Source organism: Octodon degus, unplaced genomic scaffold (assembly GCF_000260255.1).
Source record: "Octodon degus isolate 3935 unplaced genomic scaffold, OctDeg1.0 scaffold00054, whole genome shotgun sequence".
Lineage (NCBI taxonomy): Eukaryota > Metazoa > Chordata > Mammalia > Rodentia > Octodontidae > Octodon > Octodon degus.
The window spans coordinates 1,729,819-1,750,658 of NW_004524630.1; the positions used below are offsets into that span (position 1 = coordinate 1,729,819).

General features: G+C 47.3%; 1 protein-coding gene and 1 long non-coding RNA gene across 2 annotated transcripts in view; one reads left to right on the forward strand and one right to left on the reverse strand.

Annotated features, from left to right (window-relative positions):
- Nucleotides 1-14,553, forward strand: part of Impad1 (inositol monophosphatase domain containing 1) — a 32,986-nt gene extending 18,433 nt beyond the window's left edge. The window contains exons 3-6 of the mRNA XM_004633363.2: nucleotides 2,251-2,413; nucleotides 3,571-3,666; nucleotides 12,299-12,460; nucleotides 13,732-14,553. Of these exons, the coding sequence (XP_004633420.1) occupies nucleotides 2,251-2,413; nucleotides 3,571-3,666; nucleotides 12,299-12,460; nucleotides 13,732-14,003 (693 nt within the window). The 3' untranslated portion in view covers nucleotides 14,004-14,553. The remainder of the gene's footprint in view (nucleotides 1-2,250; nucleotides 2,414-3,570; nucleotides 3,667-12,298; nucleotides 12,461-13,731) is intronic.
- Nucleotides 5,956-20,312, reverse strand: LOC111817306. The gene is made up of 3 exons (XR_002821542.1): nucleotides 19,926-20,312; nucleotides 11,989-11,991; nucleotides 5,956-5,966 (listed from the first exon to the last, which is right to left on the reverse strand). It is a non-coding gene; the product is annotated as an uncharacterized LOC111817306 (long non-coding RNA).
- Between the last annotated feature and the right edge of the window lie 528 nt (nucleotides 20,313-20,840).

A 20,840-nucleotide genomic window follows, 5' to 3' on the forward strand; every position in this document is an offset into this window, starting at 1 on the left:
TAATTGCTTGCCCTATTTAGTTGGTTGCTTCTGATGTCATTCGTGGAGTTCTGATCATTTTGGTCCCTCTCTAGAACATCTTTCAGTAGCCTGTGTAGGGCTGGCTTTGTCATCATGAAATTCTTTAGCTATTCTTTTTCATGAAAGTATTTCACTTCTCCATCAAACTTGAAAGAGAGTTTTGCAGGGTATAGTAGTCTGAGCTGGCATTTATTTTCATAGAGGAGTTGAAGTACTCTGCTCCATGCTATTCTTGTCTTTATGGTTTGTGAAGAGAAGTCGGCCATAATTCTGATGGGTTTTCCTTTGAATGTGATCTACTTCTTTTCTCTAGCAGCTTTCAGTACATTATTCTTGTGCTGGATTTCTGGATCTTGACTATTATATGTCTCAGTGTGTTTTTAATTGGGTTGAAGTTATTTGTCGTTCTGTATGCTCCAGTTACTTGAATGTCAGATTGTTTCCTCATATTTGGGAAGTTTTCTGCTGTTACTTCTGCCCCTATTTTTTTAATGTCATTTGTTTTGACTCCTTTCTCATTGATACTTATTAGTCTCACATTGTTCATCTTTGCATCATCTTGCAGGTGATGGATTATTTTTTCCTGCATCCTAGTTGTTTTTAAGATATCCTTTCTTATCGTATTCTCTAGCTCCACCAGCGTCTTCAAGATCTGAAACTCTGTCTTCACTTTCACTTAAACGGTTTTGCAAGCTTGTGATTGAGTTTTTAGTTTCCTCTATATCTCTTTGACTCTGCTTCATGCGATCTCTTTCTTTCCTGTATTGCTTATTCAAGGAATCTGCCTTTTTTCTAATCTCTATTTTTTTTTTTTATCAATGTCTTCTTTAGAAGCAGTTATAAATTCTTTTACTGCAGTGTTTTTTTTTTCAGATTGGGTTTCCTCCCTATGTTTTTGTAGTTGATTCTTTACTTCAGATGCTATGAGTTCTGAGAATTCTTTTTTTATTTCAGAAAAGAATTCAGCCCTGAGTTCCTCTATGACTTTCTGCTGTTGCTTATTTTCTATTGATGCTATTCATACATTTGAGCTGAGCTAGTGTCCTCTAATTCAGCTCTGAGTTCCTCTATGACTTTCTGCTGTTGCTTATTTTCTATTGATGCTATTCATACATTTGAGCTGAGCTAGTGTCCTCTGCACTTGTTCTGGGTAGGCAATGGGTTTCCTCCATATGTTTCTGCATTTGATTCTTTACTGCACATGTTATTAATTCAGGGATTTCTTTTTTCATTTTTAATCTGAGTTCCTCTATACCTTTCTGTAGCTGTTTCTTTATTTCAGAAGCCTTTGATTCATTGCTTTCAGCTGTGTGATTCCCAGTTTGTTCTGTGTTAGTGTCCTCTGCACTTGTTATGGGTGGGCTTAGGTTCTGAGATTGCATTTTGCTACTTCTCGTTGTCATTTTGTGTAGCACTGTCTTCTGACCTTTGTTGTAGATCTTTGTTGCAGATATAGGCTTAGCACCTACTGAAGTTCAGGTGCAGAGCTACAAAGTTTGGATTTATCTAGCTATTCCTGGCTTGGGTCTGGCTGCTGTGCTCAGTTCCTTCTGGTTGCTCCCCTTGGGGGTGAACCTGTTGTGCCCCTCTGTCAAGATGTTCTGCTCCTGGACTAGCTGGGTGGTTCTGTCCCCTATGCTCTGCAGGGATCGTAGCTGCAGGGTTTCACCCAGGCCTTTGTGCCAGACCTAAGCTGAGTCTGGAAGGGACAAGGTGGAGTAGGGAGGAGAGGCAGCTCTCTCACACACTCACTGGGCCTGGGCTAGGACTGGGTCTGCGGGTTCCTGGATTGCGGCAAAAATTCCTACTTGGGCGGGGTGGGGGGTACTATGATATCAGGGGGCGTCCCAAGATGGTAGAAGAGGGCCTCACCCACGCTGCGCCTGTGCTGGGACCAGGGGGTCCCGCTGGCGCATGGTAGCCGGAAGCTCTCCCACACACTCACTGGGCCTGGTCTTGTCATTGAGATTTAAGTAACTTGTTTGTAAATAGCTTGTTCATTTGAATTCTCCAAAAAATTAAGTTTCAGTATTAAATTTGAGAGCATTTGAAGACCAGATGTCACTGAATTTCTGCTTAAGTGTATTTTCATTTTCAGCAAATGTCTTGAAATAAAAATACAGATCACTTAGTAACAAGGTATGTGATTTGTCTGAAATGTTGTTTTGTGTGTCTTAGTAAGTAGTAATGTCTTACCTCTTTTTGAACTGCGCGCCATTTTTGGTGTAGATAAATACTGAGGAACACGTGGATGCAGCTGACAAGGAGGTTATACTGTGGGATCGTAAGATTCCCGAGGACATCCTGAAGGAGATCTCTGGTCCCAAAGAGGTCCCCGCAGAGAGTGTTACTGTCTGGATTGATCCACTTGATGCCACGCAGGAGTATACAGGTAAGAGGTCTAAGAAACTTTCCAGCTAGATTTTAGGACAAGAAATCAAGGGTAGTACAGTATTGGCTGGGACATTTGGACTAGACCAGCTACTTTCAACTTGGTTTTTTTTGGTCTAAGATCCCATTATACACTACTGCCCTAGCTCATTCAGAATCGGCAATTTTCTGATTCTTCAGTAAGGAATATGTTCAGCATCAACAGCATAATAGTTTCAGTTAAGCATCTATTAGTGAGGAAATCTGCATAATTAGAATATAATAGTGCTTGGGGTATTGGGAATGGGTATCTGTATATCTGAGCTTAGGATTCAGAATGCTGGGTGCTACTACTCAGAAGCTGTGTGCAGCAGAGCCGAAGTGCTGCCCTGGTCACCTCTCCCACTCCTTTTCCTTCTTTCTGTCTCTAGAGTCCTTTTCAGGATCCTTTCCCAAACACCATTTTTATCTAGATAGCCCAGTTCCTGCTTTCTCTCTTGTTACCTCTGTCAAAGCTAGCTGTCCGCCTGTTCGTCCCACTGGTGTGCACATCCTGAGTGGGGCCTCTGCTTTATCCCACATATGCCCTGGTGCTCATCAACTCAGCTTGAGCCCAGTAGACAGTCACCGGGCGACTGGAGAGCAGGGAGGACAGCGTTGTGCGTGTCTGATGTCAGCTGAACTTGCGCAGTGGCGCCATTGAGGAGGGGTGGTGAGGCTGAGTGCGCAAGTTCTCGTCTCAAGTGGCCTGCTAACATAGTGATGACAGTACTTACTGAACACGTTTCTTGTACAGGAACTGTTTTAACCAACTAAGTTGATTTTTAAATTTAAACCTAAAATGAAAAATTATGTCTAAAAACCAATAATTACTATTGGTATTATATAGGTGAAGAAACTGAATATAAGTAATTATTCCAGAGAAGAAAATTTTTTCTCTGGAAAAATTACTGTATTACGCTGATGAAAAAGTAATGGGCTGGAAAAATAACACAGTCAACTTGCTGGAACCAGAACTGTTCAGCAGCCCTCTGCACTTGGCCTTCACCCGTAGAGTTTGCTTGAAGAAATGACTGTCTCTTGAACACTGTCTTGTATGTAAACCCTAATGAAGTGACACCGAGTCTTCTGTCCCAGCCTTGTGGACAGTACCTTGACGTTGTGTGTTCTGTCCCGCAGAGGATCTTCGGCAGTACGTCACCACCATGGTGTGTGTGGCAGTCAACGGCAAGCCTGTGCTGGGAGTGATCCATAAGCCGTTCTCTGAATACACAGGTAAGAGAGGGGAGGACCTCTGCGCAGCAGCATTGAGCCCTGATCTGTGACACTGGGCTGCGTGGTGGGCTCTCACCTGTAGCTCAGCGTTGCTGAGGTCTGTCCTCTGCCCTGGGGGTGTGTGCACTAACCCTGCAGTGGACACTGAGGACTGATGGTTGGTACAGGTAATAATGACAGAATGTGGCTTTTCAAAGCCATCTCTCGGGGACAAACACTGTGGAGTAGAATGAGATTCGCAGTCTGTGTGGGTGCTGTTGGGCACAGACTTTCTCAGCACTGTGGTGGGGGGGGGTTCTGTTCTCCATGCTGCTGCTGGTGTGTGGGTTCTGAGGTTGGCTGCTTTCTGTATTGGCCAAATCCGCTGTCATTCTGTGAGCTTGATACTGGGGTGCGTAAGACCAGAGCCCCTTTATTATCAAAGTGGAGGAGACAGAGTCACTGTGAACGTCTCGGGAGGTAGGTGAATCTCTAGGGAGCCTTGGACATCTTTCAGGCCCTTGCCGGCCTCCCGTCGTGCTGCAGTCCTCTCTTCTCGCTTCCTGTGGATGGCAGGGCGCATCAGTGATGTGCTCACTGGAAGGGACAGGATGGGAAGGCCAGTCAGGGAAGCTCATCTGCTTAGGAGCTGTACCCTTGCCAGGGCCAGTGGACTTGGGCTAGTATCACGGTGTCCCTGCTGCACTGCAGTTAGCCAGGAGGCTGTGTTCATCTAGGTAGCAGTAATGGCGTAAAGTATGATTGCAAGCTTGTCGAGATGAGTGATGATGGTAGAAAAGGGAGGGAAGTAGTGTGGACAGCAGTGCGGACAGCCTGAGAATGTTGCACCTTTGCACTGGTAACTCTGTCAACACAGGGTAGAAATTATGACCATTGTGTTCTTTTCTTCTCTGAGACGACGGTGTTCTTGACAGTAACGATGTCCACTCTCTCCTAGTGTAGGAAACAGCCCAGTGACTAACTGTGGTGGATTACGTAAGGTCCTCAAATTCACGTCCACCCCTCTGTTAGTCTCTTAGCCAATGCAAAATACTTAACACCACAGTTTAAAAGAGGAGAGGCTGATGTGGCTTCAGAGGTTCAGCCCCTGGAAGGCTGGCTCCGAGGCATAAATAGGGTGACAGGAAAGCTGCTCCACTGTGGCAGCCAGGAAGCAGAGAGGAGGAGGCCACAAACCGCGACTCACCTTTGGAGTTAGCCCAGTGTCCTGCCCACCCCAGACAGGCCTGGCCTGCAGAGAGCACGTCCAGGGGATTAATGTGCAGATGATGTGACACCCCGTGACCAGGTACTTTCCAGAAGCTGCACACCTGAACGCATGAGGCTGCTGGGAGGCCTTTTAGATTCAAGCATAGTCTCTGTATTTGTTTACTAGGACTGCTATTATTCAAACTCAAGACCTGTCTTAAACAGTAACAGTTCAGTCTGTTCTCCAGTTCTGGGTCCTACACATCATAGTCAAGGTGTTGGCAGAGCCTTGCTTGCCCAGAAGTCTATGGGAGAGAATTCTTCCAAGTGTTCCTGTTTCTTGTTTTGCCAGAGGCCCGCAGTGCTCTCTGATGTTTGAACTCGTCCCTCGGTCTCTGCCTTCCTCCTCACAAGGCATTCTCCCTGTGTGTGCTTGTCTCTGAATCTCTGTTTCTTGTTAGGACAGCAATTATAGTAGGCTAGGGGTCCACCCCATGCCAGTATGACCTTATCTTAACTAACTACATCTACTCTGTTTCTAAGTATTATCAAGTGCTGAGGTTCTGGGAATTAGGACTTCTTCATAGTTTGGGAGAAAGGCATAATTCAGCCTCCAAGAATCAGAGGACTGGAGATAGCTCAGTGGTAGAGAGCTTGCCTAGCATATGCATGATCCTAGGTTTGATCTCCAGCACTGTGAATACCAGACCAAAACTAAACTTCCAGGAAGTTAGGCCAGCTACCTCGAGATGGGACTGTGCTTGATGGGGCCGTAAGCCAACGGTGACGGTCCTTGTAAGAAACAGTGGGCACTCACCTGCATGGACTAAGATAGCGGGAAGTAGGAGCACGCGGAGAGGCGAGGGATAGATCTCCCAGAGCCTCCTTTCCAGGAGGAAAATCCTGCCAAACCTTGTTTTTAGCCTTCTGGCCTTCCCAACTGAGGAAATGCGTTTCCTTCCTTGTAAGCCACTGTGGTGTCGGCCTTGCTGCGGTGGCCCTAAGGAACCCTTTCGCTGGTAGTTCCACTCAGCTGTTACCTGCTCACCCATCCCCGCTGCCTCTGGAGGTGGAGCTGAGCGCCGGAAACAGCCATCTGATCAGGCCTGGGGCTGCAGACCTGTGAGCCCACCTCAGCACTCTGGGAGACTGCGTTAAGATCCTACGTTCAAGCCTTACCCAGGCAGTTTAGGGAGAACTTGTGTCAGAAAAATAAATAAAAATAAAAAAATAAAGGGGCTAGGAGGATAGCTCATTGTGAAGGCTATAAGAAAGAAAAAATACTTAGTTGGGAATAAATGGTGATCCTCCTGTCTCACCTCCCCAGCGCTTGGATTACAGGTGTGCGCCACCGTGCTCAGTCTCAAGGGCTGGCTCAGCGTGTCGGGGGGCAGGGCTGGCGAGGCCTGTGGTGCCATCGAGCCTGGGCCCTGCGCTTGCCTCAGTGGGCACTCAGGCCACCGAGCTGTCTCAGGGGCCTTTAAGTTAATTGTAACCATGCCATTGATGCCAAATTCCCGCTGGTGTCAGACAGGCTGAGCATATATTTAGGTGCTGATTCTGTATTTCAGGATCATCAGTTTGAATGCTAAGTGTTGACAGTTGAATGCTGTGAAAGGCTTATGCCACTGTTTTGGTGTTGGGCCTTAAGATTGGTCATAAAGTTGCTCTATGGCGTACTTTTACGTATTTCCTTTAATCCTTACTGAATGAAATAGGTGCAAGTTAGGCTATTAATTTAGGTTGCTATAGGATATTCTGCAGTAGAGGAGGTGAAGCAAACAGTTTATTTTTTCTCCTCTTCCAGCTGATGTATAAAAGCAGTCCAGGGCCGCCTGCAGGCCAGCCCCTGCGCCCTGCAGCGCCTGCTGCCCTCCGGGCAGGATTGCCATAGTGCACTCTTTTGCGTGCCAGTGGAGAGGAAGAGCCAGGGTGGCTCCCACGGAGGTGCGCATCCCTTCCCACCTCCCACGTGTCGCTTGTCTTGTTGGCTAGGGTGTGGCCAAAGCCAAGTGCCACAGAAGGCTGCCAGGTGGGGTTCTAAGTGGCCACCAGAGGAAAGTTGAAGGGTTCTCTCAGCGCGGAACATGGGACAGTGGATGCTCGAACCCAGCAGCTCAGTACCCTGCACGTGACGTGGCACAGGGGAGAGGGGCAGGTTACTTCTATTAGTACTCCCATTCACGATGAGAAAGACTCAGACATTCAGTGTGTTCCTCCAGGCCCGCCAGCTAAATTAGTGGCTGACGACATTCAGCCCCAGGGATGTTTTTCGGATTGGTGTGTCCCAGCCCTTCCGCAGTACCAGTGCCGCGATGCTGACCCTTTGCAGTGTGTGCAGTAGGGTTTCATTTGAAGCTGTGGGTGGGCGCAGGGCTTAGCAGACCTTTGGTGCAGGAGGGAAAGTGGGCTTAGCGCCTGCTGTCACGATGACCATGTAGCTCCTCAAGTCTGCCCACTCCTCCTCGTACCTTCCAGCTACTTAGGATCTCCAGTTTCTAAGGTGCATCACCATTCACTCTTGCATTCTTACAATACTTTTGAAGGAATATAAAATAATTACAGTGACCTTATATTTAAGAAACTGCTATCTGAAGGTTAAATTCAGAGCTTTGCACTTTGAAACCTTCTTGGTTTCCTGACACTGCCCCTCGCTGCCTCTGTCTGCATCGGCTTGCACTGCGTTGAGCGTCCAAGAGAGTGAGTCTGACTGCAGTGGTCCAGCAGTCGGGGCTGCTCCTGCTCACCTGCAGAGGGGCCGGGCCGGGGTCGGGTCCCAAGGGCTGGACTGTGCTCCCTTCTTCTGTTAGAAGGCGCTCCATGTGTGCTCGTGGAGAGCTCGTCCTCTGCTGTGATTTGCTTTTCAGGCAGAATGGAAAGGGGAAAGGAAGCACAAAGGACCCACCCTACAGATTTTTGTATCAGAAAAACATAGCTCGGACCCCGAAGCCTTATTCCCTGAGTCCTGTGGAGCATATTTAGCTGTAAGCAGAGCTGCTCAAGAGAGGATGGAATTTCAGTAAAGTGGATGGAGGCTCACGTCCTTTGGGTTTGGTTTCCACATCTCTGCTTTTAGGTGGAGACTAGGGATAATAAAATGCCCATTTGAAGGCCACGTATGCTTCAGTGTGCACCCCGCCCCCACCCCATAGGCTTACCCACCATAAAATAAAGATGCAAAAGCCTGACAGCTTGTTTCCACAGTGTCTTTAAATGAGCATCTCAGTCACCTTTCTCCTTGTTGAGACGATACCAGACACCCTCGAGTTCAGGAGGAAGGGCTTATTTTAGCTTACGGTCTAGAGGTTGCAGTGCATGGTTGGCTGCAGAGGAGCAGTAGTCTGGTGGGGCAGGAAGGAAGCTGCGGAGCAGGAAGCAGCAGGCCGCTTTTTCCCTTTAATCCTGTCCTGGCTACACCCCTTTGGGGGGTGCTGCCCACCCCAGGGTGGGGCTTCTCCACACCCAGAGCTGTGGTAAGCCAGCTACTAATACATCACAGCAAGCCCCTAATCCCAGCGTCACACGCTCCATCTAAAGTCACTACACCCTGGATCCAGCCACCTCTGAGAAGCCCCACGCAAGACCACGTGAGACCTTGAGGGAGCGTTGAGATGGAAGCCCTACCAGCTAGCAGTACCGTGTCTCAGCCTTCAACCTGCCCAGTGTCCCGCTACATAAAAGTGCCTGCCAGTTAGCAAACCTGCTGGAAGAATCACTGTCCAGAAGTGTGGTGGGCCCTTCGTTTCCGCGTGGAGGGTTTGCTTGCCTTGTGCCTGCCTTTTGGAATGTGACTTTCAAGCCCAGACTGTGTGCTGATGTTGGCACGGTGCCAGCAGTGCAGTGCACGTGTTTACCAGAATGAGCTGTATTTACCTGCGAGTGAGTGGAGCCGGATGGATGTTAGGGTTCCTTTTACAGCAGAAATGGAGACGAGCTTATCCGAGTTCCTGTGACCCCTTATGATTAGTTCATTGAGCTTGGTATTCTTAGAAGGAGACATAGTTGAATGTATTGTAATGAATTAGCCCTTAAATGTGTAGGTGTAAGATGGACCTTCAGCAGGCCTTTGCAGTGGTTATGAGTTAGGTTGGATCTCTGTGCAGCAAAGTAGCAGCCCGTTTCTAGTTCCCACTCAGCCTTCCTAGCGTGTCTTACCGATGCGGTGACACCTCACCTCACAGACTTAGTTCTTCCCATGATTCCCGCTGCAGCCGGAATTGTGGAAAACCTTTAGTTCCTGATCCAGGGTGCCGGCGCCAACCCCACGCAGGCCGCATCTGCTGTCTTAGCACATTACCACCTACTGTACTTCTTCAGTCTATCCATATAATTGTAATGAGTAATCCGTAGAACTGTATTGAGTTCCAATCCTGACTTGGTAATTCTCATTCAAAATTATTCTGGTATCTAGCCGGACGCACTACTTTGCTTCACTTACACAATACTGACCTCTACAGATGCAGTGTTGTAAGTTCACCAAGAGGAAAAACCATTTTTGACACTTGTGGAGAATTTTTGGCTTTTACTGTCATCATTTTTTACTTGTATTATCAGTAATTTCAAAGTTATATGAATACTATGTGCTCCCCTTAGATTTAATAGTCAGTATACTGCTGAATTTCTTGGTTTGTTCTACCTGGTCACGTTAAGGAAAGCTTTAAGGATCGTGCACTGTAACCGGAGGCTGCCTGCGCGTCTGTGGGGGCTTCTCTGTACAGAGCAGCCCGATGGAAGCCACCAGGGTGCCCTAGCACGTGTCTAGGAGTCAGACTGCGCGGCGCTCTGAGAGCAGATTGTCAGCGGCCAGCGACCTCACACCAAGAGCTAGTCAGTGATATTCTTTTGTTCAAGTTGCTAGGTTTAATTTTCTTTTTCAAAATGTATTTAGTACAGGGTTTTTTTGTACTCACTGCACAGATCGGATTTGTACTGATCCGCCTGTCTTCAGCCTCCCAAGCGCTGGGATTTATGGGTGCGGGCCACCACGCCCAGTCTCAATGGCTACCTCAGTGCACCCCGGGGGCGGGGCCGGCAGGAACCCCAGTCCCTGTGCTTTAATCCGCTGAGCTGTCTGGCTGGCCCTATGTTTAATTTTCTTAAGCTAGAACAACTCCTCTTCCTATGTACCCCTGTAACATTGACATGAGACCAGCCCCTGTCTTCTTTCGTCTTTTCGGGAATTAGCCCATCAGTCTCTAAGGGTGTCCTTAACTTACTTTTACATCATTTAATGTGACAGCATCTCTTGCTCACTCTTAATGATGCTCGGATGGTTCAAATGATCGTGACTGGAACTCTGAAGTATAAAATTATTTTTATTTTCTTGCTATCAGCAGATAACCTGGAGAGAGATTTTGGCATCAGTTGAAATCTGTTTTCTATTAAACTGTTCATAATAGTTTTGACATCTATGAAGAATATTGCAAAACAAGATTTTTTAAATCTCTTGTCTTTTCTGTGTATGTTGGTCTTTTTCCATCAACTGGACTTATTGGGAAATACATTTTCTTTTAGAAATGCAGGATAAATTAAACATTTTTTTCCTTAATGTATCAGTTTTCAGAGTAAGCAATTATTGCAGACTACTTCCAAATAGGAAAAGAAATTTTATTGGATGAGAAGGAACAGGCTTTCTCTTAAAAAAAAAAAAATTTATATATATCTCATGAACTAGGTTCAGTATGGTTTAGAAACTGTAATTACTACTTTTAAGTTAAATGTGTTCTCACTAGTGATTATTATCATCTTTTCTGTTATAGTGTTAGGTGGTCCTTTTCTTTAGACAGGTCTGCTAGTTCTCTGCTAAGAGCAATTCAGCTCATTTCAGCTGTGTTTTCGCCAGCCATCCCATTTTAGTCATATGTGTATGACCAGTATATATATAAGAATATATATATATATATATATATATATGTATATATATATTTATTTTGTTCTTCACTTTTAAACTCTGCTATTCAGCCCATCACACTTGTATGTTGTCCTTTGACTCTCAGCAATGAGCTGTGCGGTGACAGTTACACACCTTTTTTCTCGCATGTTATTCCTGTCTTTCTTGTCCTTTCAGATATGTCATTACATTTGTTCAGTCTTAGCCAGTAGCGCTTTTGCTAAAAGCTTCCCGGAAGTCATCCCTTCAGAACTTCTGAGGCGCTCTCAAACCCTATGTGATCTCAGCTAATTACAGCTGCAAAAACTGCTTCCAAGTAAAGTCACAGTTGAAAGTTCCCAGGGGACATGGGTTTTGGCAGGACACTATACTGTACATGCCTTTTAATTTGTAGAAACTAGAACTGCAGGGTTCATCTAAGTGTGCTGACTGTTGTTGGTGCAAAGTGCGATGCTGTGCTGACCTACTCCTCCGTAGGAGGCTTCTGCTTGTAGTAAATACCAAAGAACTTTACTTAAAATCTATTGACATTCTAAATAGATTTCTAGGTATTTAGAATGCTGATAATATAGGGATTTTGGTCTTTATTTCAGGGACATTTTATGGAAAGTTGTAAAGATTTCATAGTTAGCCACGCGCATAAATGTAGGCGGACAATATGCCATCGCAAATGCTTAGGTCAGCAGTCTAATTGGTGTAACTGAGCAGGTTATCTGGAGTGGTTTGATAGGCAGTGAAGAAAACTTACAAGCCAAGAAGAACATCCCAAGCCATGCCTAGGGTCCCCTGTCAAATGCTGCTCATTGTGAACTCTAACTCTCTTGCTTTGTATACTCCCTGATAAAGCAATGCAATGCTAATTCATCTGCCTTTTTATTTTCTGCTTATAAAGTTACTTAGGAAATTGAGCCAATATGCAAGTAAATGAAACCATGAGTATATGAGAAGTGGCTAAGATACAGGACAAAAATCAGCTTTGAAGTTTGAGTTGCCCATGAGTGTTAAGGTTGTCTCACACGGGGCCGGGGAGGTGGCTCAGTGGAATAAGCGCTTCCCTGGCAAGCGCAAGGGTATGATTTCAATCCCCATTCCACCAAAAGGGAAAAAAGGTCTCACAGGTAGGTTCCCCAAGAGCCAGCCTAAGCGTTCGTGCGTTAGGTGTCCATGGGCCTGTGTTCCCTGGGTCAGCGCTTTCAGGGACGAAGGGCGTGTGGAACATGCGGGGAGCAGTTGGATTGCAACACGGTCTAGAGAGAGGCCCAGCCACGCCCAGGGCGGCTGAAGCATCGCAGTGCTTAAGCCAGCTGCTTAATGGCTTTCCTCTGACTGCAGAAGTACATGGCGTTTTTTCTTTTTTTTTTAATGTGTTGTCTGGTTAGCTGTTTTTAAAAAATGTTCCATTTGTGGGAAGAAAGAATAAAGCATTGTCCTGTGGGGGAAAATACAGATAATCTGTAAAAGAATACACTTTCTTCAGTCACTTGGTACTGTGAGTTCTGAAGATTGTAACTTTTTTTAAAGCTTCAGCACAATTAAGATATCTTTGCTTTCCAGCATGGGCAATGGTAGATGGTGGATCGAATGTGAAGCCCCGCTCCTCTTACAACGAGAAGACTCCAAGGATCATTGTGTCTCGCTCCCATTCAGGCATGGTCAAGCAGGTTGCTCTTCAGACCTTTGGAAACCAGACTACAATCATCCCGGCTGGTGGTGCTGGTATGTTCGTTCTCACTTGAGATTCCAGCGTGTTTCCAGCATGGCAGCCTGTGTCAGGAGGCCGATGTTTGATCCAGGCCTGGCTAAAGTGAGAAAGAACAGTGTGCCAGATTCAGTCTCTAACTTGATAATTGCTAGGGCACGATTTTAGTTATGTGCCGAGCCAAAAAGAAAACCTCCTGGCAGTGACTTCTCGTTCCCAAACGCTACACGGCTGCCTTTGCATCAGTTGTGAACCTTCAGCGGTTGCTTCTTACATGTTCTGGCTTCAAAATAATTGTCCCTGAGCTTATGAGGGGCGGATGAAAAGTGGAGCCCAGGGGTGGTTCAGGTAGCAGAAGGAGTCCAGGAGTCACCCTAGCCGTTGCCCTGTGCATCGCAGGTAGCAGCAGTTACGTTCCCGCCCAGCGTACTGTGTATCACCTGGCTGTGGCCCAGAGGTTAGCCCACTTTTTCTGAAAAAGGCCTGATAGTAAATGTTTCAGGTTTTGGGAGCCGTACACAGTCTTCATTGCATACTGGTCTTTGATTTTTAAATCACCTTTGGAAGAGATTTTCGTAAAACATCTTAGTTTGGGGCATTACAAAGATCATGATCTGTGTTAGACAGAGTATTTGGCTTGAGGGGCCACTCCTGTTAGGAGTTCTGGTTAACATTTCAGAAGCTAATTTAGGTAAGTAGTAAATTGTATTTAGAAACCCTTCACGTTGGCTGTCTTTCTAATACAGAAATAGAAGAAGTAATTCTTGCTTGCTTTCAGGCTTACAGTAATTTCAGTTTGCTGATCACGCATACTGCCCTCCTTCACATTTATGTACACGTTCTTTGAGGTTTGCTTACATGTTCTGTTCACTTTTTATTCCTTAGGTTTGTCCTTTTCACAGAAAGGCTGTAAGTGGTCATGTTAATTTGGGCTCTTTAGTTCAGGCCTTCCCATGTTGACCAGAACGTGTCGGCATTGAGCTTCCGCGCCATGGCCCACGGCTGGTGCGTGCTGCTGTGTCACTCTGTACAAAGCAGCCTTCATGAAGGCTTTAAAAAGTAACAGGCATATGTCTGGTTGTGCATATTTTTGCTACATTGAGTTTACTATTTGCATTGCTGTGTGTAAAATATTTGAAAACAATTTTAGACACTGCATGTATTTTATAAGGACAGTACAGTGAGTGCCTGAACCCACTGTCCTATTCTTTTCAACCCTGTTTAATAAAAAATTTTCTCTGCTTTCTTAAAATCCTTTGAGCAATAATCTGAAGTCTTTATCTTTCAGGTTACAAAGTTTTGGCACTCCTAGATGTGCTTGACAAGAGCCAAGAAAAAGCTGACCTGTACATCCACGTGACGTACATTAAGAAGTGGGACATATGCGCTGGCAATGCCATCTTGAGAGCCCTCGGGGGACACATGACCACCCTGAGTGGGGAAGAGATCAGCTACACTGGGTCGGACGGCGTCGCAGGCGGGCTCCTTGCTAGTATCCGCATGAACCACCAGGCTCTGGTCCGAAAACTCCCGAATCTAGAAAAGACAGGACATAAATAGGCGTAACTGCTGACAGGGTGCGGCGTCAGACCTGCAGTGGGGGACGGGAGCGTGGCTGCTCCCGGACGATGGGGACTGCGCGTGGCCAAGGCCACCGCAGACTGCCCAGAAGTGTTCGTGAAACAGCGGAGACTATTTTCCCTGTAGCAGGACGCCAGGTCAGGGAAGAGGGGCTGCTGCGTGTCTCAAGTATTGTCTTCATTTTTGAGACTATTTTCGTACAGTTGTCATACACAAGGCGCATATATATATTTGTGAATTAGACCCTGTAGCTGAGTCTCCACTGTTACATGAGTCACCATTTTCACAGGTCATGAATCTGCACCGTTTGTTCAGATTTTCATATAGAACTGAGTTGAAAGAAGGATTGGTTTAGTGTATATGTTTAATTTAATTTTACGGTTGTGTTCCATTGAAAAAGTAATTGGGGACTTTTACTCCTAATTCAGATAGAAAGCACAAAAAGCCACACATTCATTAATATGCAACAAATGCTGTGTTCATGTTACTCAGTGTTTCTATGGATTAAACTAAAAAAAGCTTAAATTGATTTTTTTTTTTACATTTCAATAACAGGTTCGCCAGCTAGTAGAAAATATAGACAAATGGATGTTCTCATTGTATTTGTAATGTTCACTGTGTGTGTTGTGTTTTGTTTTTATAAAAAAGAAAAAAAAAGCGTGTGCGCTCATAGGTTCTCCTCCAGGCCGCCTCCTGCCGTCCGGAGGCTCCGTCCTGCCCTCCGGCCCAGCGTTGACTCCTAGCGCACACCGTCTGCTTTTAGGGTCCCACGTTAGCACTCGCAGCTTGGTACGTCTCTCATTAGGGGTAGAACACGCTGTGAGGTCCCGCAAGACTAGAAATGACTCTGTGATGGTTGAAAATTACTTGATGTAACATGGTTTGAATTAGTTTTCATTATTTTTAGGAACTTTGTTTTACTAAGTTTAAAAAGATTTTCTAGGTTTGTATATAGAGATTCTCTCAACGTTGAGTGACTGTGATTGCTTTTGCCATGGTTGCTTTTACTATTAATAACTATACCTAACCTAAGCAAGCTCTCAAGGTAGTAGTTAGAGACATTCTGTAGTTTCGCATCAGGTTACAATAATAAAAATTAAAGTTATTTTCTTTTTCTTTTATTTTTGTGGTGCTGGGACTAGAACTCAAGGAGTCCCTGTTGGTGGCAAGTGCGTGGCCGCTGCGTGCAGCCGCGACAGGCCCAGAGCTGCTTTTTCTGAGCCGGCTTTCTGTAGTCAGGCAGCAGAAATGGGCGGGAGAGGGGTGGCGTACCCCTTGTGCGGCTGCGGCTGCGGCCTCCCTGGCCCCGCTGCGCCGTGGCATTCTTGGTCTGCAGTCTAGGACCTTCATGGGAACGAACGCTGCTCCTACTTCTGGGGGGCCTCAGCGCCTCTGTGTTCTCTGACTCCCATAAATAGAGACGTTTCTCAAGGTTTCTTTCTTTTTTCCTTTTGAAGTTTTTAGCCCTAAATCAGCTTTTTCTGTTCTTTGAGATAAATTGAACGAAGAATGTACAACTAGCCTGGTAGAAACGCATGCGTGAGTCTGCCCGCTGCCGTCGCCGGCCCTTCACCCCGCAGTAGCGCGTGGGTCCAGTGTGCCCGGGCAGCCTGCCACTGGCACCTCCCACACGCTTGCACTGGGCGGCGCCGTTCAGGGGAAGTCCCCGTAAAGTCCCAGTAGTGAGCACACTTGGCATTTACAGGAGGACTTGAGAATTTTGAAGAGAGTATCGGAGACCTCATCGTTTTGCTTCAAAACCCTTTTTCTCAGGAAAGAAGACAAAGGCATATACTGTTACCAAAACGCTGTAGTATCGGCATTTGTTTTAGTGGACAAAGGGAAGTGGAGCTGAAGAGGTGGAATTTGTTAGAGTTTAAAAGTACTGCGAGGAAGCACGGTGACGTGCAAGTGGGGCTGCTTCAGTTCACTTCCAAGGAAGTGTTGCTTTGTCAGAACAGCTGTGACTTCTGGAGTTTTCATAACTGAGGATGTGAAGGAGGTGTGTTTTATGCCAAAATCAAGATACTGGCTGAGAGCTAAATACATTATTTTTATAATTTGGAGGTATAGTCTAGTTACTAATTATTTGTAAGTAATTTTATAAAAAGTTCATTTTTAAAACTTTATTTCTAAGAGCCATTCTACATTACAAGGAGCAGTATTTATATTTATTTATAGGAGGCATGCCTTTGCCAGAACGAGGACGAAACCCCGCCCACGCGAGGCCGTGCTGCCTCTGGAAGTGCATAGTTCTTTTTAAAGCGTACCGTGTGTGCAGTTTGCCTTTAGTGCTGCCCCTCCCGGGTTCCTGCTCTTCCTCTCATCTTTGGCTCTGTGTAGAGGGTATCTTTCCCTTAAAGCTGAACCCCGTGTGTCGTAGCAGAAGCGTGAAGCCAGCAGCCCCCACGGCCCTGGCCCGGCCCCGGTTCTTCTTGGCCTTCCTCCTGCCTCTCCTGCCTGTTTCGGTTCCTGCGTGGCCCGCTTCGCCCCTTCCTTGCACACCTCCGTTCACCCCAATTTCTGGCATGTAGTCGCTCCCTCTAGGTTGGCTGCTGAACTCCATGCAGCTGGGAAGCCCCCACGAGTGGGGTCACCCTGCTGCAAGCCGAGCCAGCCTCTGCCCTTTGGAGGCGCTGCAGACAGTAAGGGATGATCACCCTTAAGCCCCAAGCTCTCGAGGCGTCAGGGCTAATCCCCTGAAATCCTGCAGGAAGAATTTCTCCTGCCCATCTCTCAAGAACGTAAGCGTGGAGAACGGGAAGGAGCTGCTCGGATAAGCCTGCTGGCGGAGACCTTTGCTGGGGCTTTCCTCCCTTCCCCCCTTCTCAGCTGAGGTACAAGTACGCACAGTGGCAGCGCTGTGCCATCTACAGCACTCTGCCACTGCCACCAGTGCAGTGATTCTTGGTTTTCTTTATCGGTCAGCTGTCCCTGAGGTGTCTCGAGATAGCAGGAGCATCGTGGTCTACTTTAGGCACCCGTGTGCAAGCTGCTGCTGCTCGCTGGGCACTCGCTGCCTTGGAGGGCTGTGCAAATGCCCGGAGTGGGGCGGAGGAGGTGAGGGGTGAGGGAGGATGGCGCCGGAGGGAGAGAGCGGCACGCCCGCGCCCGCAGCTCAGGCCCTTTCTCAGATGCTGCCTTCAGTGTGGGCTTCACGTGGCAGTTCTCTCTAGTGCCCCGAGTGCACATAGGGAAGATGGCATGCCTCTGCAGAGGGGAGGTGCTCGGCCTCCCTCTAGGACACCGCGTGACGGTACTGAACTGCCCTGGGCCGCTCGGCAGGTTCCAGCAGCAGCGAGCTGAGGAGTTAGCTGCAACAACTGTTGAGGCTGTGTGACGACTGCTTTTAGAGAGAAACGTGATTTTTAGTATTAGATCTTGGAATTTGAGTTGTATTTGATTAAATGCCCATAAAAAGGCTGTCGTGCAACTCTCGTGTAAAGTAAACGTAATCTATGGCTCCATTTTTATCCTAAAAAAAAAAGCTGTGCCTTAGTATTAGGGCATTGTATGTTAATAAGGAAAAACAAAACCTTTTTTAATAAGCGGGGGAAAATAGGAACTTTGGCCATTAAAATTTAAGTTCTGTGGTTTTAATATTAAAGTTGAGGAAACTTCATTGAAATTAAGACTGATATGAAATTATTTTTGCATAATGTAACATTTACAACTAAAGTACATTTTTATAAGCTGGCATCTAGGTGTATATAGCTCTGCAATGATATTTCATCTTTTGATTTTTAATTTAAGATAATATAAGATGAGGGTAGATAACATTCTTATGAAGTTTGCTTTTAAATAAACCATTTCAGTGTGCTGGTATATCTGTCCTACTCCCCTAAAGTCATTTTGATTTTTAAAAAGTTCTGTATTCGTGATACCATGTCAGTTACTTGTTAGTGTTAATACAGTAGGCTTTGTGACGTAACAGTTTCTAAGGAGAGAGAATCCTATCAGCTGTTACTGAGAGGGGAAGAGTCAGATTCTGTTCTTGAAAGGATTCTTGGTTTTGTTAGGTGCTGGTAATGTAACATCTTTCCCTTTCACCAAAGCCTGGCTGGTATATGCATTCCAATTTACTGTTAGTAAAGCTCTTTTTTAAAAAAAATTTAAATCGATTTGTGGTGAATTAATTTTGTGGAAAATGCTTAGTTTTCCTTTGATATAATACAAGCCAAACTTTAAGAAGGATGATGAGTAATATTAGAAAATACTGTTATAGTGTTTGTAAGAGTTCCCTAATGTATCATTGCATATTAATGGAATTGGTGTAAAACTACGGAAGCAGAAACTGGCATTTGATTAATAGTACGTTCCAGTGTTTCTTTCTGAGATGTAATACACAAATGTTTATTCAGGCATGAGTTGCTCCTTCGGTGTTAAGCAGGAAGACATGCATACTGTTACCGTGCAGGTGGGTCACTTAGTGGTTCTGCGTCTCTCAGATCGCCTCACCCGGCCTTCGTGTCCGTTCGTGCAGCGCTCAGGAGGGAGCCCGTGTGGGCTTCCCGTCTTCACATGTGCTCTTCTAGCAGCAGCTCCTGCTGGCCCAGTCCAGCAAGAGCCCGCCCTCTGTCATGATGGACAGCAACATTGCCAGGGCTGTGCTGGCTTCCAGTGTTGACTTGAACACACGCCTGCAGTGTGTGTGTATACGCAGGGCTGGGTTGACGCTGACACTGTGTTGCCTGCCTGCCTGCCTGCCTGCCTGCCTGCCTGTGTCTGTGTCTCTTCCAGCCTTGTGCTTTGCCTTCCTCACTTCCTGTTAATCTATTTCTTAAATTGGATCAACAATAATGACAGAAATTTTTAAGCTTTCCCTGTGAGTTCTCTGTCCCCACCACACCTTTAGAGCCCCGGAGGAGCTGTATACACTGTTTGCTTGTGTTTGCCACCACTACGCTGTGACCTGTTAAATCTGCATCACCAGATCTTGTGTTTCTGTGTCCACCCTTTCCCAGGAAGTAAACTTCCCTCCATGGCTTTGGTGCCTTTATTTTTCTTTGTGTCTCACTTAACAGCCCTGTTTTATGTGCATTGTTACTGGATTGTACACTTCAGTAGCGAGGCTGCACCTTGGTGACCTTAGGTTTTCTCAGCTCCAGCCCAGCCCAGTGGCTTGCACAAATAGGTGCTTAGTGTAGCGCTCAGTCCACCTAGAGGTTGCTACTTAGAGTTGCCATGTTCCACCCTTCATCTGTTACTAGCTGCTTGTTTCTTTTGCAAGTATTTATGATTCTCACCTCCTTCACACAAGTTTTTTTTTTTAAGTTTTGCTTTTCCTCAGATACTGTGCTGTAACCACTAAACTAGGAAGTGTGATTGCTCCTGAGGACCTAGTTGTTCCCACTGTGCCCCTGGATATACTTTGCCAAATGAAATTTGAATTGTCTGAATAAATCGCATATGTCTGAAAAGGTGTGCTGATCTGCTCTTCTCTCCCTTGCGATAAAACCCAGGTGGATCATTTTGAAATGAACAGCTTATCGGCCTTGAGCACGTGAACGGTGCTGCGCAGTCCTGCCACCAGCCCGGCGGCGCTCAGGACAGTGCAGCTGCCCTGCTCCCTCGCGCCAGGCCCTGGGCTCCCTGCTCCCTCCCTCCAGGCCCTGGGCTCCCTGCTCCCTCCCGCCAGGCCCTGGGCTCCCTGCTCCCTCGAGCCAGGCCCTGGGCTCCCTGCTCCCTCCCTCCAGGCCCTGGGCTCCCTGCTCCCTCCCGCCAGGCCCTGGGCTCCCTGCTTCCCTTCGTCTCTGGATACCCGTGAGCACCTGCTTTTGAACTCCCAGTGTGAAGGTCCTGTCTCCTCGTTGGAAAATGAATGTGAGCAGCAGAACTGGTGACTTTATCCAGCTTTTTAGAGTGAGGCGGAGGGAAAAAGTACAAAGGAAATGCAGAAACAAAAGCGTGGAGCTCCTGCTGGGCTCTGGTGCAGGCCTGGGGATGAAAGTGAGAAGCTCCCGCTGGGCTCCTGTTTAGGCCTTGGGGAGTGAAAGCTTGCGGCTCTGCCGGGCTCTGGTGCAAGCGTGGAGGGCAGGCAGGCGGCCTGGAAGGAGCTGTGCTCAGCTCAGCCGCATGAGCAGGGCATTCTCCACGCAGCTTGTGCAGGGCTGCTGGAAAGCGGTCGTGCTCTAATGAAGCAGGGCCCTCACGATGTTCCTCCAGGGTCTTCATTACTTTCTTGTGGCTGAGAATACCCGGTGCCCGAGATGTGCAGGAGGCGAGGTTTACTTTGGTTCGCGTTTCCAGCTCCAGAGCAGAGCACTGTGGCAGAGGCCAAGGCGCTGTGCACCCCAGGCTGTCCGGAAGTGGGTGCGGGGCAGGACGGTGGGGAGGGGTCGACGGCGCCGTCCAGGTTTCCCCGCTGGCTTCCCGCCACGCCCTGGCCTGCTGCGTTCATCTGCAGCACCCCCACCCCCGGCCGGCGCTTCGGGCACGCCTGCTCTTTGCCGTTCTCCACCAGGTGAGCTGCTGCCCTCTGCCGTGTGCCGCTCCGCCTGAGAGCCAGCCAAGTGCGCGCTGAAGCCTCCAGACGGTGTGCCAAATAAATTTCGTCCTTCGTTTTGGGCATCAGGCACAACTTTTCTGAAAGTCTGTTGCCTTTCCTAAGGCGGTCTTGAAGCACTTCTCAACTTTGCAGACTAGCATTTTCTCCCTTAAAGCTGAGCGTGGCCCTGGCGGGGTGCGGGGAGTGGGGCTGGCTGTCCCGAGAGCAGGCCTCTGGCGTTGGCCGCACTCCTTCCTAGCAGCACTCAGGGCGGTGAGGGCAAGCAAGGAGAAATCCCACCTAAGGCCACGCCTGCTCAGGGCTGGCCA